The sequence below is a fragment of the Globicephala melas genome, chromosome 8, assembly GCF_963455315.2.
Source record: "Globicephala melas chromosome 8, mGloMel1.2, whole genome shotgun sequence".
Lineage (NCBI taxonomy): Eukaryota > Metazoa > Chordata > Mammalia > Artiodactyla > Delphinidae > Globicephala > Globicephala melas.
Genome location: NC_083321.1, coordinates 68,442,699 through 68,456,846, shown reverse-complemented (window position 1 = coordinate 68,456,846; position 14,148 = coordinate 68,442,699). Strand labels below are relative to the sequence as shown.

The window sequence follows — 14,148 nt, the reverse complement described above, 5'->3', positions numbered from 1 at the left end:
ATTAATAATAACCAGATTCTTAACCCATACAATTTGTTTTATATAAATAGAAAAGTAATTATATTTATATACATAATGATATATTTTTAGATATATTGGTAATCATATTTTTAAAACATGTAAGTTAAAATATAATTAGAAAAAAAGAAATGTTGTAATAATAAACTGATAAGAATATTCATTTAATTCTCCACAATTACGTATCAGAGTATATGAAGCAATCTTTTGGTTATTTTGTACATTTCAGTAGCTTGACCATTTATATTTAAGCATCAAGCTGAGAAATATATCTTGAATCATTTTAAAATTAAGATAGTATTGTTGCTGGCCCTAAGGCATTCCTTCTTGCCTTAATTATGCTGTTTGTAGTATTTTCAAATCTATTTCTCTCTCTCTCTTTTTTTTTTTTACAATTTTTTCACTTTGTATTTTGGGGACTTCATTTTTTTTTAACATCTTTATTGGAGTATAATTGCTTTACAACATTATGTTAGTTTCTGATGTATAACAAAGTGAATCAGCTATATGTATACATATATCCCCATATCCCCTCCCTCAAATCTATTTCTACTCAGCTTTCTTCCTTCCTCCTTCACTCGTATGATGAATACATTATAGAAGGAGACTTACCGAATTCCTTCTTGCTTGACGACAGTTTAGGAAACTGTTTATAATCTTGACATCTAAGTGATACCATGCAGGATTTGTCTTTCTGTGGCTTATTTCACTTAGCATAATGCCTGCCAGGTTCATGCATGTTGTTGTCTTAATCTAACTTTCTTTTTAATGACTCAAATCAACAGAGAATAGACTGGTGGTTGCCAGGGGCTGGTGGATGGGGAAGAAGAGGAGAGTTTGGTAAAAGGGTACAAATTTTCGGTTAAAAGATGAATAAGGTCTGAGGATCTAATGTATAACATGGTGACTGTGGTTGATATGTGTTATATAATTGAAATTGCCAAGAGAGCAGAATCAAAGTGTTATCGCCAAAACGGAAAAAAAAGGCAAATATGTGAGGTGATGGATATGTTTGTTGATTAACTCAGTTGTGGGAATTCTTTCACAATGTATACATATATCAAATCATCATGTTGTGGACTTTAAATGTATTATAATTTTATTGGTCAGTCATACCTCAATAAAGCTGGAAATAAAAGAATGACTAAATTTTGAAATTTTTTAACAGGTTATATCAATCAGTGAAAATTCTCTATTCCTTCGGCATCTTTGTGACATATTCAATTCAGTTCTATGTTCCAGCAGAGATAATTATCCCTGTGATCACATCCAAATTTCAAGCTAAATGGAAGCAAATCTGTGAATTTGCTATAAGGTCCTTCTTGGTTACTATTACTTGTAAGTATCACTGCATATTTGTAGCATAATGATTTTTATTGTTGAATTTCTTATAATGAAGCTACTTAAAAGTATTTTTTTAATATTTTTAAAACAATTTTGTTCACCTAGCTGGGATACATTTTGGTTTAAAATTCTGTTATTCTATATCTATAGAAGAAAAACACAAACTAGCTCCTATCACACTTAAAACAACTAATGAACTTACTATTTTGGAAATGACCTCACTCATGATTGAAATATAAGTATATTTAAATCATATGCATAAAAGACCCCTTATATTGTTGATACACATTTTACTTTGGTTTTCTAGTTTTCCTCAACTTTTTTGTATCTGTTAACTTTTGTATATTTAACATTTTAACTCTCCATGTCTACCTATACAAATGGGTTTTTTTCTGTTTTGGTCTTTAATAATTTCAGTGGCTTATTTTACTTGTTATTTGAAGGAGTGTGTATAATCTTTTATTAAAGTTTCACATTGTAGAATGCCTCCACAAGGTAGAATTAAGGATGGAGGCTCGTGGAGAGGGAGCTTGAGTTTGGGATAGTGGAGAGAGTATGAGTTTTACAGTCACACTGAACTGACGGTTCAAACTCAGGCCTCCCACTCACTTGCTGGTGTCTTTAGGTAAGTTACAAACCACCTTTGAGTCCTGCTTTCCTCCACTGTGAAATGAAGATAAGACATTTAAAAATATTAACAAAGTAGTTAGAAATAATTGTTTTATTGCCACCACTTTTACGATAATCTCAAATAGAAAGATGACTGCAACACTGAACTAACGGGATTACTTAGAATGATACCAGAGACCAGATTACTGGGGATTTTGGGGAACAAGCGGCTTTGGAAATTCTATAGAAGATGTGAATAACCATCTTGGCCCACTCAAGGTTAGAGAATGGTAGAACTAGAAATTCTGGGCAACTCTGTCAATTACATTGAGCAGCTTGGGGTGGAGCTTATGCCTAGATTTAAAGAATTGGGTGTATTACATTGTGTTCAAAGAAAAAGCAAAACTGGGAAAATTAGATAAAACTTATTTTTCAAAGTAATCACTTAAATGAAATAAGTAAACTAAGAAGGGAAATCACATTGAGGAATGACGTCAATAAGCCCATACTTTGACGACTAATGAAACATTCAGGAGGAAAAAGTTACTTTAAAACATTTTGGAATATTTTTTACACATTGCTTTTATTGACATTTTGACAACTACTAAATACAAAGACTTAGTTCAGTCAAAGTCCTTTTATCAGTAGATGTAAGACCGTTCTATTCTGATAGTATGTCTCCTTTTAGAGTTAGTTACTGAATTTTAATAACTTCATCCGTTTCTGCACATGGGCTGCTGTCGTTATGTTGAGCTGCCTGTCTGCTGAGGTACAGACCATACTGCACATCTGTTACCAGGGTTTATTCCCAGAAGCCAGGGCTTTTCCTCAGGAGCTGAGTTCATGTCACAGAGGATTGCAGCTTCTTCTTTGCTGCTTCTTTCTTTTAGTTAAAAGTAGGTAAACCTACTTAACCATATATGAGGGTTATATTTACAGCATCCTTTGAACAAAGAGAACACAGAGCATGCCATATTCTGTCCTACTTCACTGAAACACATCACTGGACACTGAGCTTCATTTACGTCTTTGGCCTATCCTTCCAAATTAAAGTAAAAGCCAAGTGATATTCATGACGGGACTGTTTTGAATCTGTTCTCCAAAGCACTTGATAAGACTCTGGGTCAGGCTCTTTATTGATGAATGCGTGGAGAGCTGATGGGACCTTGTCATATCTGTAGAGCAGGCAGTGCAGCACTAGCAATGAGAGTGGAGGCTCAGCTGGGTTTGCATGTTTCAGCGTTCCATAATCCCTTCCAAGTACTGAATCCACGTTTACAGGATGGGTCTTCAAAGTAGTGGGCTCATCAGCTTGGGTTATACTGGTTATGTCCAAGTCTCCATTTAGTATTTGAATCACTGTTTCACAGTATCTTCTTGGTGGAACTCAGAAGCTTGAAAGGATGGGTCAGACTCTTCCTGCATGTTCCCTGTAGGCACTTACCTGCTAGATAGGCATTGCACAGGTGAGGGAGAAGGGTGGATAGAAACTGGCCAGAGGCCACCTTGGACTACAAGAAATGCCTTTTATTTTAAAAGCAGACCTGTAGAAAAAGCTGTTAAATTTTGGTTTGACACGAGTATTTTGATTCCCTGTTTGAATTGAACCTGCAAAATATGTTAAATACTGCTTATTTCTGTTATTGTCCAATTTATTGATCCTTCTACTATTTCTAATTTGAAAAGCCCTTGGATCTGAGAGTGTGCTTTCTACTTTTAGTAAACTATGACGACATAAAGCATAAATCTTTGGTAGTTTGTAGAATACTAAGAAGACATACTAAAATCCTTCATTTAAGTTAGTTGTCACTGCAGATGAGAAAAAGTACCATTCTGTACCCTAATATTCTATCTTAAGAGCCAGTAGGTATATGGAGAGGACCATTCACTCTTTGTGTAATTAAAATTTATGTGCTAGAGTGTTTCTCACAGTTTTGTTGTTGATGTTACAATATCAAGCATTTTATTTTATTTTCTGATATATCTGCTTTCACCATTTAGATGCAAAAAAATGGACCTAAATAGGCTTCTTTTTCATGTTAGAGGAAACTTTGTACCTTAAGGATACATTCTTTTTCTCTATAATATAGTTTTGGGAAATACTGGATAAGCTTAATTAGTACTTAATAGATATATTCATAACAACTGTCTGTAAATGACATGGGGCAACCTATTTATAGTAATCCTATAGCGAATATTTGTAATGCATAAACTATCCTTATCCCAAACTTTCCTTTGACTTACTGTTTTTGTGATTTTTGAGTTCTTCTATGTTGGATTTGCCTAAAGTGTATATATTTCTCTTCCTTGTCTGACTAATAACATTATCAAATAACGTTTCAAGCCATTTTTTACTTGCAGATATCTAATGGTTATATAACATTGAAAGAATGACTTTAATCAATAAATTTCATGATTTAAAAGTGTTTGATAGGGCTTCCCTGGTGGCGCAGTGGTTGAGAGTCCGCCTGCCGATGCAGGGGACACGGGTTCATGCTCCGGTCTGGGAAGATCCCACATGCCGCGGAGTGGCTAGGCCCGTGAGCCATGGCCACTGAGCCTGCGCGTCCGGAGCCTGTGCTCCGCAACGGGAGAGGCCACAAGAGTGAGAGGCCCGTGTACCACCAAAAAAAAAAAAAAAAAAAAAAAAATTAAAAGTGTTTGATAAGTGGAATTTTAGTCTGAATGCGTAAATTCTAAAATACTATAGTGTTCCTCCGCATGGTTTTCCAACATTTCACTTGATTTACTAGTAACATATTGGATTATCGGAAGACACTAATGATGAAAAATAGGTTCCATTCTTCAGATGGCAAGGTTGTAGTCATGTTTGTATGGTTGTCCTTTTAAATACTGCCACCTACTATAAGTAGGTGAAGCATGTTTCCACAAAATGGATATAGTCAATGAATTTTAAAAGGTTCTGATTGTGTTTGACAGTTATACTTTATAGTTCCCTTGAGAGAAATGTTAAAAGGGTGTAGCACGCATCCATTAAACGGGTCCACTTTACAAAGTATTTCTAGTTTAGAGTTCCAACTTCTTCAAATTCAGTTGTTTTACTTAGGAAGGTTTCTTGTACTTCAGCCTTGTAGGTGTGCAGCTAGATTTATGATCTCAAAATAATTTTTAGGGTTTTAGCTTTTGTAATAATGTAAATAAAAAGTGGTAAATAATTGTGGTTCTAAGAAATGTGGTGTTTCCAAATTAATCCCACATCCTCCTGAAAAACATCGAGGGCCACAAAGAGAATAGGGGAGGGGAGAAAACCATAAACTGAAAATTAAGAAGCAAAGAAGCCAGTAGACTGCAAACTCAAGACTTAATTACAAAGAGCATGAATTAAATTGTATATATACCACAGAAAGTTCAGTAAGAGACAAAGACAGAGAAAAAAGAAAAGCAAAAGGAGGTAAACTTAGAAATAAAAGAGGGATAACAAAGATTGGAGAGAAAACTGATACCTTTTGAAGACAAGTAAAGAAAGCCAACACATACATAATTAGAGTCCTCACAGCTGGAACTGTGGTTACGTAGTCACCTCTGGTGGCAGTAGTGATATAGTTGTCACAGCTTTCATGTGAGCAAACTCAGCTGTTATTTCTGATGGCAGCTCCAACCCTCAACAGATCATTCAATGAACCATCTAAGGACAATTTGGAGAAAGAATATGAGTCTTTTTAAAAAAACTTATTTATTTTATTTTTGGCTGCGTTGGGTCTTCGTTGCTGTGCGCGGGCTTTCTCTAGTTGCAGCGAGCGGGGGCTACTCTTCGTTTCAGTGCGCGGGCTTCTCATTGCGGTGGTTTCTCTTGTCGTGGAGCACAGGCTCTAGGCACGTGGGCTTCAGAAGTTGTGGCACGCGGGCTTCAGTAGTTGTGGCACGCGGGCTCTAGAGCGCAGGGTCAGTAGTTGTGGCGCACGGGCTTAGTTGCTCCGCGGCATGTGGGATCTTCCCGGACCAGGGCTGGAACCCATGTCCCCTGCACTGGCAAGTGGATTCTTAACCACTGAGCCACCAGGGAAGTCCCAAATATAAGTCTTGATTTTTGCAAACCTTCTGTCGGTATTTGGTAAGATAAAGATCAAGAAAGTTCCAGATCAAAACTTGCAGAAGACTTGATGGTAGCTTGGACTAAAATCCTGTTGACAATAATGGTACATTATTTGTTTTTAACTTTTCATTTTGAAATCACTTAGAAAAGTTGTAAAAGAAAGTAGAATTACCATAAGCCCTTTACTCAATTTCCTCTAATGTTATCAGCTTACATACCACAGTATAGTTAAGGAAATTAACATTAATACACTGCTGTTAACTAATCGACCTTATTTTGATTTTGCTAGTTTTCCCACTGATACCCTTTTTCTGATCAAGGAGCCAATCCAAGGTCCCACGTGAATTTAGTTGTCATGTCTACTTAGTCTCCTCCAGTCTTGACAGTTATCTTTTTTTATCTTTCTTTATTTACCTTGATGTCTTTGAAGTGTTAGTAATTTTGCAGAATTTCCTTCAGTGTAGATTTGTGTGATGCTTTCTTATGATTAGGTTGAAGTTAGGCATTTTTAACAAGAGTGCCACAGGTGATGCTTTGCACTTCTCAGTACATCACATCGTGGCATCAGTATTTCTTATTACTGGTGATGTTAACGTTGATCACTTGGTTAAGGTGGTGTCTGTCAGATGTCTCCACTGTAAAGGTACTCTTTTTCCCTTTATAATTGATAAATATCTTGTAGAGAGATATCCTGTTCTCATACAGTTTTAGCATCCTTCAGCGACTTTTCCTGCAACAGTTATTACCGTGGTGTTTGCTTAATAATGATTTTCTATTTCCATTGTTTCTTCTATTTTGGTTAATTGGAATTCTAATGTAAGGAATAGCTATCTCTTCTCTCTCATTTATTTAATGATTTATTTATATCACACCACCCCAGGTTTTGTGCTTTATAGAATGAGCTATATGGCAGAGTAATGAAAATACATTCTTCACCCAGAACTTCATAGCAAAAATTAAAAGTCGTTTATGTAAGAAACTCTGTTGATAAGTCAAAGTCCGAGAAATATCACTCACTGTTTTGGTTTCTCTCTTTGTTTTCTTTTTTAGCTCAGAACAGAATGTGACAGATTCTCCCACAAGCAATAGTTTAGTAGTGCCTACTTGCATCAATTAATTTTAATGTAGTGAATGTATCTACAGTTAGTGTTCATATAAGTATTAAATATTTACATAAGGAAAATTTGTATTTTCAATTTTCTAGGTGCTGGAGCGATTCTGATTCCTCGTTTAGACATTGTGATTTCCTTCGTCGGAGCTGTGAGCAGCAGCACATTGGCCTTGATCCTGCCGCCTCTGGTTGAAATTCTTACATTTTCTAAGGAGCACTACAGTATATGGATGATCCTGAAAAATATTTCTATCGCGTTCACTGGAGTTGTTGGTTTCTTGTTAGGTGCATATGTGACTGTTGAAGAAATTATTTATCCTACTGTCAAAGTTTTCGCTGGCACTCCACAAAGTTCCTCTTTAAATTTGAATTCGACATGCATTACATCTGGTTTGAAATAGTAGAAGCAGAATTATGAGCCTCAAGTCTGAAAATGTTGAAAATAAGAACATTGGAACACATTGCCATACACTTAAAAACCGTTTTCTTTCGGCACAACGTTGATATTTTGGCAATAAATTATAATTCTTTACCAATACTGATAAACTACGACAGATTTGTGGTTTTACGTATTAGCAGCAATTTCAAAAATTTTAGTTCTGAAAATTGAAAAAATTAAAATGTTAAAAAAATTAAAGAATGAAAATGCTTCTGTTATTCTTCTCTCAATCAAATACTTTAACTAGGATTCTCTCTTTTACCTCCATGCTACTCTGTTGCCACCCAGTTGAGGAGAGAACAGGGTTTCAACAATAAGAGAATGAAAGAAGTATAGGTGACTAAAATCTGACCATCCCAATAATTTTAAAGTATACTTTGTATATGATGTAGAAATATCTCGATTATGTTTTTATTAGAGAGCCAAATACTTACGTTTTCCCCGTGGAAGTTTAGAAAACTATCATTAGCCATAATGTAAGAATCAGAAAATCCCCCAAACCAGAATTATTTTGACACTATTCTTTAATGGTAGCTGATCTTCATACTGAAAACCAAAAGGCACTGTGCAAGATTCTGACTTAGTGTTTCAACCAAATTTGAGAGACTTTAAAAGTTATCCAATACATATTCCCTTGTTTTTTTTACCTGAGGAAATGAATAGCCAGGATGGCTAAGTAACTTGGTCAAGACCACTCAGCCTTGAGATGAAGAGAACCTGATCTTTTGATTCCCAGTCCAGGATTTTTTATCTTTCACTTCACATCCTAGAAAAAGAATCAATTATGTTGTTTAACTTTAGTATTAAGTCTGTTTAATTATATTTCAGTATTTTGTAAGTCATGATCTTTGACAAGTATATGTGACCTGAGCAGAAAGTCAGGGAACTCTAAAAAGCCTGCACTATGGCCATGTAAGCCTCAACATGGGAAAGAAGCAATGCTTTTTAAACAGAATAGAAATGCTTGCTGGTTTAACTGCTGGATGGTAGAAGGTGCCCAGCTGTCCTATGTGTGGATTCAGCTCTCCTTATTGTTTGTTTCTTTCTAGGTTTGTAGGCACTATCTTTCCTAATGGCAAAAAATAGAGATCTGACACAATACAGGACTTGTGTACTCTTTTCGGCCTCATGGCTTTCCTTATCATAGCCTTCCATTGATCTGAATGGGCAGAATAAGAGAAAGATTCAGGCCTAGGAAAAAATCAAGACAATAATAAACTCTGCTAGATACTGAGACACTCCAGGCTTCTTCCAGAGAAATACCTTTTATTCCTCCATATTCTTCAAGCCCAGTTATTAACCAAAACAAAGAATCTCAGTGGGCATGGAATATGAAAATGGTTAAGTTTAAAACTAAGAATCTTGATATATTTTTTTTAATTCATACTTTAAAATTCATCGAACTTTTTAGTCAGGTTGGTGATACTCTAATTTGTAATACTGTAAGATATCACCAAGATCACAGTAGTGTATATATTCTGTATTTTTATATGTAAATGTTACCTCGAGTATTTTTTTGCTTACATCATTGAGTCATCAAGTATAATCCAAAGATATATCAGAAGCTTTATTTTGGTACAGATTCTTAAGAATCAAAACTTTTTAAAAAACATTTGCATTGAGAATCACCAATAATTGTGACACTTTTATGTCAAATCTGTTATGTTGAACCTTTAGTCACGGGAGAATGCGGAAGAAGTTATAGGCAAAGTAATTGTCATTGAAACTAATGTTATATAATCTTGAATCTAAGAGTAAATTAGGTGTTTTTTAATGTATAACTTGGTATAATATGACTTGAAGACTATTATTTAATAGAAAGCACTATTAGGTTTTTGTCAGCTGTCTTCAGATAGTATTTCTAGTCTATGTGTGATATTTTATTTTTATACTTTCGCCTTTGTTTATTTTCCTTATGGAATTTATCACATTTAATGAAATTTCAAATAGCTGATAATAGTAATATATAAATTTTAAATTCAATGAACAAATGTTGAGTACATTATCAACCAGGCTTCCTTAAGCAATGAGTGCTGACTCGACATACAGTACTCAATTCACTAAATTATCAGTACTTTAAATACAAGAGAAAAGTTGAAATGCAGAAAGGAAGAGGGGCTAAGAAGGGAGAGAGCGGTTTTAATTCTTAACAAGAAATACTATTTAGATGTATAAATGCACTCTTACTTAAGGATTTTTAATGATGTGTTTTATTTGCAAAAAATCAAGCAGTATTTTTCCTCTGAAAATTTAGTTTTAATGAGTCACAACATTTTCTAAGATGCTTGGAGAAGATATTTTGATTAAACCAGCTGTTGATTTTACTTTGGGACCTGGAAAAATGAGAGTGATTGCACCTGTCAAATTTTGTATCCAGTATCTTTGGTCCATTACATTATTGCTTAAATGACTTCAGCATTTCATCTGCCACCACAGTAAAGCATCCTCTTCTCTGAAAGCTAATCAGGTGCCTACGAGCCTTTTCTACTAGTGGAGTCGGGGGAGTGGGGGAAGGAAAGCTGTATTCACCTCTGATGACCTCTGAGCTAAGTCAGTCATCACTGTTCCCTTACAGCCAAAAGGGTTTCACCAGTTTCAGAGTCAACTTGTCAAAACAGTGGCTTTCAGACTTTTTTATTTTTTATCAGAGTATTTTCTTGTCCCGCCATGGCCAGATTTCTCCACAACTGAAGACCTAGTTTTTTCTTAGTTAAAGACAAATTTGTATGATGTTACCAAATGAAAAAAAGCACTGTGTTAGCAAGTGCTACATTATGTTTTAATTCTGTCCTCTCTGGATTCTCCTCTATTAAAACAATTTCTGCCTTTTGCCTATGTAATGCAATTAACATTTTTGTAAGCATTTTATGCAACGTGCATGTTGTAAATGTCCTAACGTGGGGTGATTTCATTCACTGTTTTCATAGTAGTTACAGAAAAGCTCTCTAACTGTAAAGTACTATACAAATATTAATTGACGTCCTACATTAGTGTCCAGCTGTGGACATGCTTACTGTAGCTTCCCCGTGGCATCTTCTGGGACTGACATGCCAGAGATGGCAGTACAGCAGCTTAGTACTGCATTTGTTTACTAAAAGTATATACCCACTCCTTTCTTCATTTGAAAGGGAGAGGATACATAATAGAGCTAATGGAAATAACAAATAAAATTATGTAAGTGATACCAGTGGCTCAATGAATAAGTTCTGTTGAGAAAATAATTTGGTAAAAATATAGACCATTGATACTATAAAGTGAGTTTTTAAAAAATGAGTCTTTTAATCTTTTTGGCTCAACTAGCTCCCCTTCATAAGAAAATTTGAGAGACTTTGATCTAAAAGTCATAACAAGATACTTCTTAATACTAAATGGCTGACTGTAATAGCTAACACTTTGACAGTATGATTAACCTTAATTAATCTTATTTATGCCACTAGTGCTCACTAGGCTAAACACCTTTCTGAAAGTGGTTGGTTTTGACCTAGGGGATAAGAAAACATGCTTTAGAAATGCTGTTTATTGTCCTATGATAAAATGAAGTGACAAATCACTCTCATTCTTAAAATTTTATATCAAGGTTACCTAGTTCTTATGTATACACATACACACACTCCAGTAGTCTGTGGAGTTAGATACTAATTTGCCATTTAAATTGGATCCAGGAAGGTGATGTGTTGAAAGATTACTCTGAAGATTATTCCATTAGTTTTCTTGATGAGAAATAGGAAAATATGTGTTTATACCGTGAATAAATTAAGCTATGGATTTTGGTTTTTCAAAATGATGTTTGTTTGAATGAAAACTAAATATCAGTGCACTTGAGTTAATTCTTTCTCTTTTAACTTATTTTTCTTTATAATATGAAAAAATGTCTTAAAGTACTGTAACTTCTGAATTTTCAATAAAATATTATTTTGCTTGCAAATACCTTTTTAAATAAATTTTTCTTTTATAAGGTTAAATGACATTGAAAAAGGTCATAAACTGGAAAAGGCACTAGTATATTCTCATAATAACATTTTAATAAGTCTTTGCGGTTAATTCCTTGTCATGTGACCCTCAATCTTGGAAGCTGATATTATGCACCTCTGGGATTTAAGAGCAGAAGTTGACTAAAAATGAAAGGTCGTACTCAAAACCATGACCAGAACTTCCTTCAGAGTGAATGCAGGGAGGGCAGTCTGCAGATGCTGCATCCATGAGGTCATTTACCACTCTCTTAAGGTCAAGAATATGTACCAGTCCCACTAATATATTTTGCTTGCATTATGCCAACCCCAAGTCAGAGACCATAAAGGTATTTACACTTTTACATCAATAATTCTGCTCTTTGAACTTAATTAAAGGACATACTATAGTTCATCAGAAGAGAAAGACCCTATACCTAAAGGTGCATTGGCAACATTATGTTTAATAGTGAAAAACTGAAAACAACCTAAATGTTCAACAATAAGGAAATCATAAATTCTGATATCTTAGCCTAGCATACAATGGGGATCATATTAATTATACTAATGTTATATTGAAGATTAGTAATTTGATAAAGAATAAATACATACAATTCATTTTTAACTGCAGCTGTGTAAAAATATGCTTTTGGACCAAGAAAGGAGGATTGGCAGAAAGTGGAACCATAGTGGTAGGAGAAAGAGATGGGTTTTACTGTTTTTAAGTGACTAGTTAAAGGAAGGCTGTGAGAGAAAAAGAAAGAAGATTTTGAGAGAGGAACAAGGAGTTTATAAAGCTTTAGTAGTAGTAGTACATGTTCTTGTCAAGCAACAGAAGGAACATAAAGACCAAAAAAAAACAATAAAAACAGCCAAACAAAAAAATACAGAGTGGGGATAGGACTGGGTACATAACATACAGGTATAAATGCAATGAAATACCCTGTGGAATACTTGCTGGAGGAGAAAAATTAAATATGGCCACCTTATAAAATTAGTTTTTTTTTAATGTAAAATGTTTAGTGTTTGTTCTTAACAGATACGCACTTTATCTCAAAATTTTGCATATACATTTATGGGGTTCACATTTCAAGGGGTCCACAGACCCCAGGGGAAAGAATTCTTAGAAAAGGTACATCAGTTTTTGAAGAACAGGTTTGGTTCAGAGTTCCCCTATGGAGACAGATTTGTTTGAAGGCTTAAATGGTATGAAGGTCTTTGATCTTCACTGTTAACCTGGTGCCATGAAGCACAGGACCACCTGTACGAGAAAATAGAATGCTTCTCACATGAAAGTTAATACATTCATCTTGCCAAGGAATTAGGGAGTAACTTCCCCATCCTCCATCCTGGATCTAGATCCGGGCTACAGGACGAGGGCTGGACACTGACCACCCAGCCTGCACTGAGTGGAGAGGAAAGGTATGCTCGGTGTGGATCAAGGCTGAGCAGGTCTTCAGTAGAACAAGAAAGTGAACAAAAAATGGGCAGTGCAGAAGCAAGTGCCTTCAGATCATGGACCTACAGTGCCTTACATACTGCTGTAGCTCCAGTACCTAACAATACTCCACGAGGGCACAGACTAGGTGCTACAGACTCCCCTGCTGTAAATCTTCTCTCCTTCCCCAACCTCAGCTGTGCAAATATCAAGGGCCTCACTCACTCCCTGCCTCAGCCTCCAAATTACACCAAATTGCCGGTTGCACCACAAACACACCATACACCATCTGGTTTTCATCTGCATGACTTCATCATGTCTTCGTGCTGAAACTACTTCCTTCTACTCCCTCCCCCATTGTTTCCTGGCCAATCCTTGGTTATTGTTAAGATTCAGTTTAGGCATGCCTTCTACCAGGAAGCCTTCCATCTAGCCTCTCCCCCAGCCAGAACGAGTTGTGTACTCCTTCCTTCACACTAGCAAATGACCTTGGGTTCATTAACCCACTTTCCACACTGTGGTAGTTCATTTTCTGTGTCCATCTCTCTATTAAATTGGGAGTTCTACAAGCATACCATGTGTGTGTGTGTGTGTGTGTGTGTATAGATACATATATTCATTTTTTGGTTCCCTCTCTGTCTGTCCTCCCCTAGAGAATATAAGTTCCATGAAGGAGGCAATTTTGTCATTTGTGTTCCCTACTGAATATCCAGTGCCTAGAAGAGTGTCGGTCACATTGGAGAAGCTCAAAAAATATTTGTGGGATGAATGAATGAAATGACAAAAATAACAAGGAAAAACCCATATTAGAGTTCTGGCACTTAATAAAATCTTCAGGTGCAGGGGCCAAGTCAAGCTTTTTGTACTGGCCCCTCCAACCCCGTGTCTATTTATTGAATGACTGTGGCCGACGACACTCTTTTCCCACTTTGTATGTGAGCTCAGCCAGCTACAGAACTATAAAGCACTCAAGTCTGAGTCTCTTATAGAAAATCCTATGAAATAGTCAAGCCTTAAGAACATATTCAGGAGATTCTGAGAATGGATGTGAAGTCTATAAGTAGGAAAAGATTGAAAATCCTTCTTCGCAATCCTTTATGTCTTCATGTTTTATACAAGCAGATTGTTCTGTAGGAAAAAAAAATGAGGTTACACTTTCTGCCTATTGTACAAAAGATTACATCTGAC

At 35.6% G+C, this 14,148-nt stretch overlaps 1 protein-coding gene across 4 annotated transcripts in view; it reads left to right on the top strand.

The window, feature by feature from the left end:
- The window catches only part of SLC36A4 (solute carrier family 36 member 4), a 45,049-nt gene extending 33,560 nt beyond the window's left edge, over positions 1–11,489 (top strand). For all 4 annotated transcript variants that reach the window (XM_030883778.3, XM_060303908.2, XM_060303909.2 and 1 more), the window contains 2 exons: positions 1,187–1,356; positions 7,230–11,489. In XM_030883778.3, coding sequence (XP_030739638.1) covers positions 1,187–1,356; positions 7,230–7,537 — 478 coding nt within the window. In that variant the 3' untranslated portion in view covers positions 7,538–11,489. The remainder of the gene's footprint in view (positions 1–1,186; positions 1,357–7,229) is intronic.
- Positions 11,490–14,148: the final 2,659 nt, after the last annotated feature.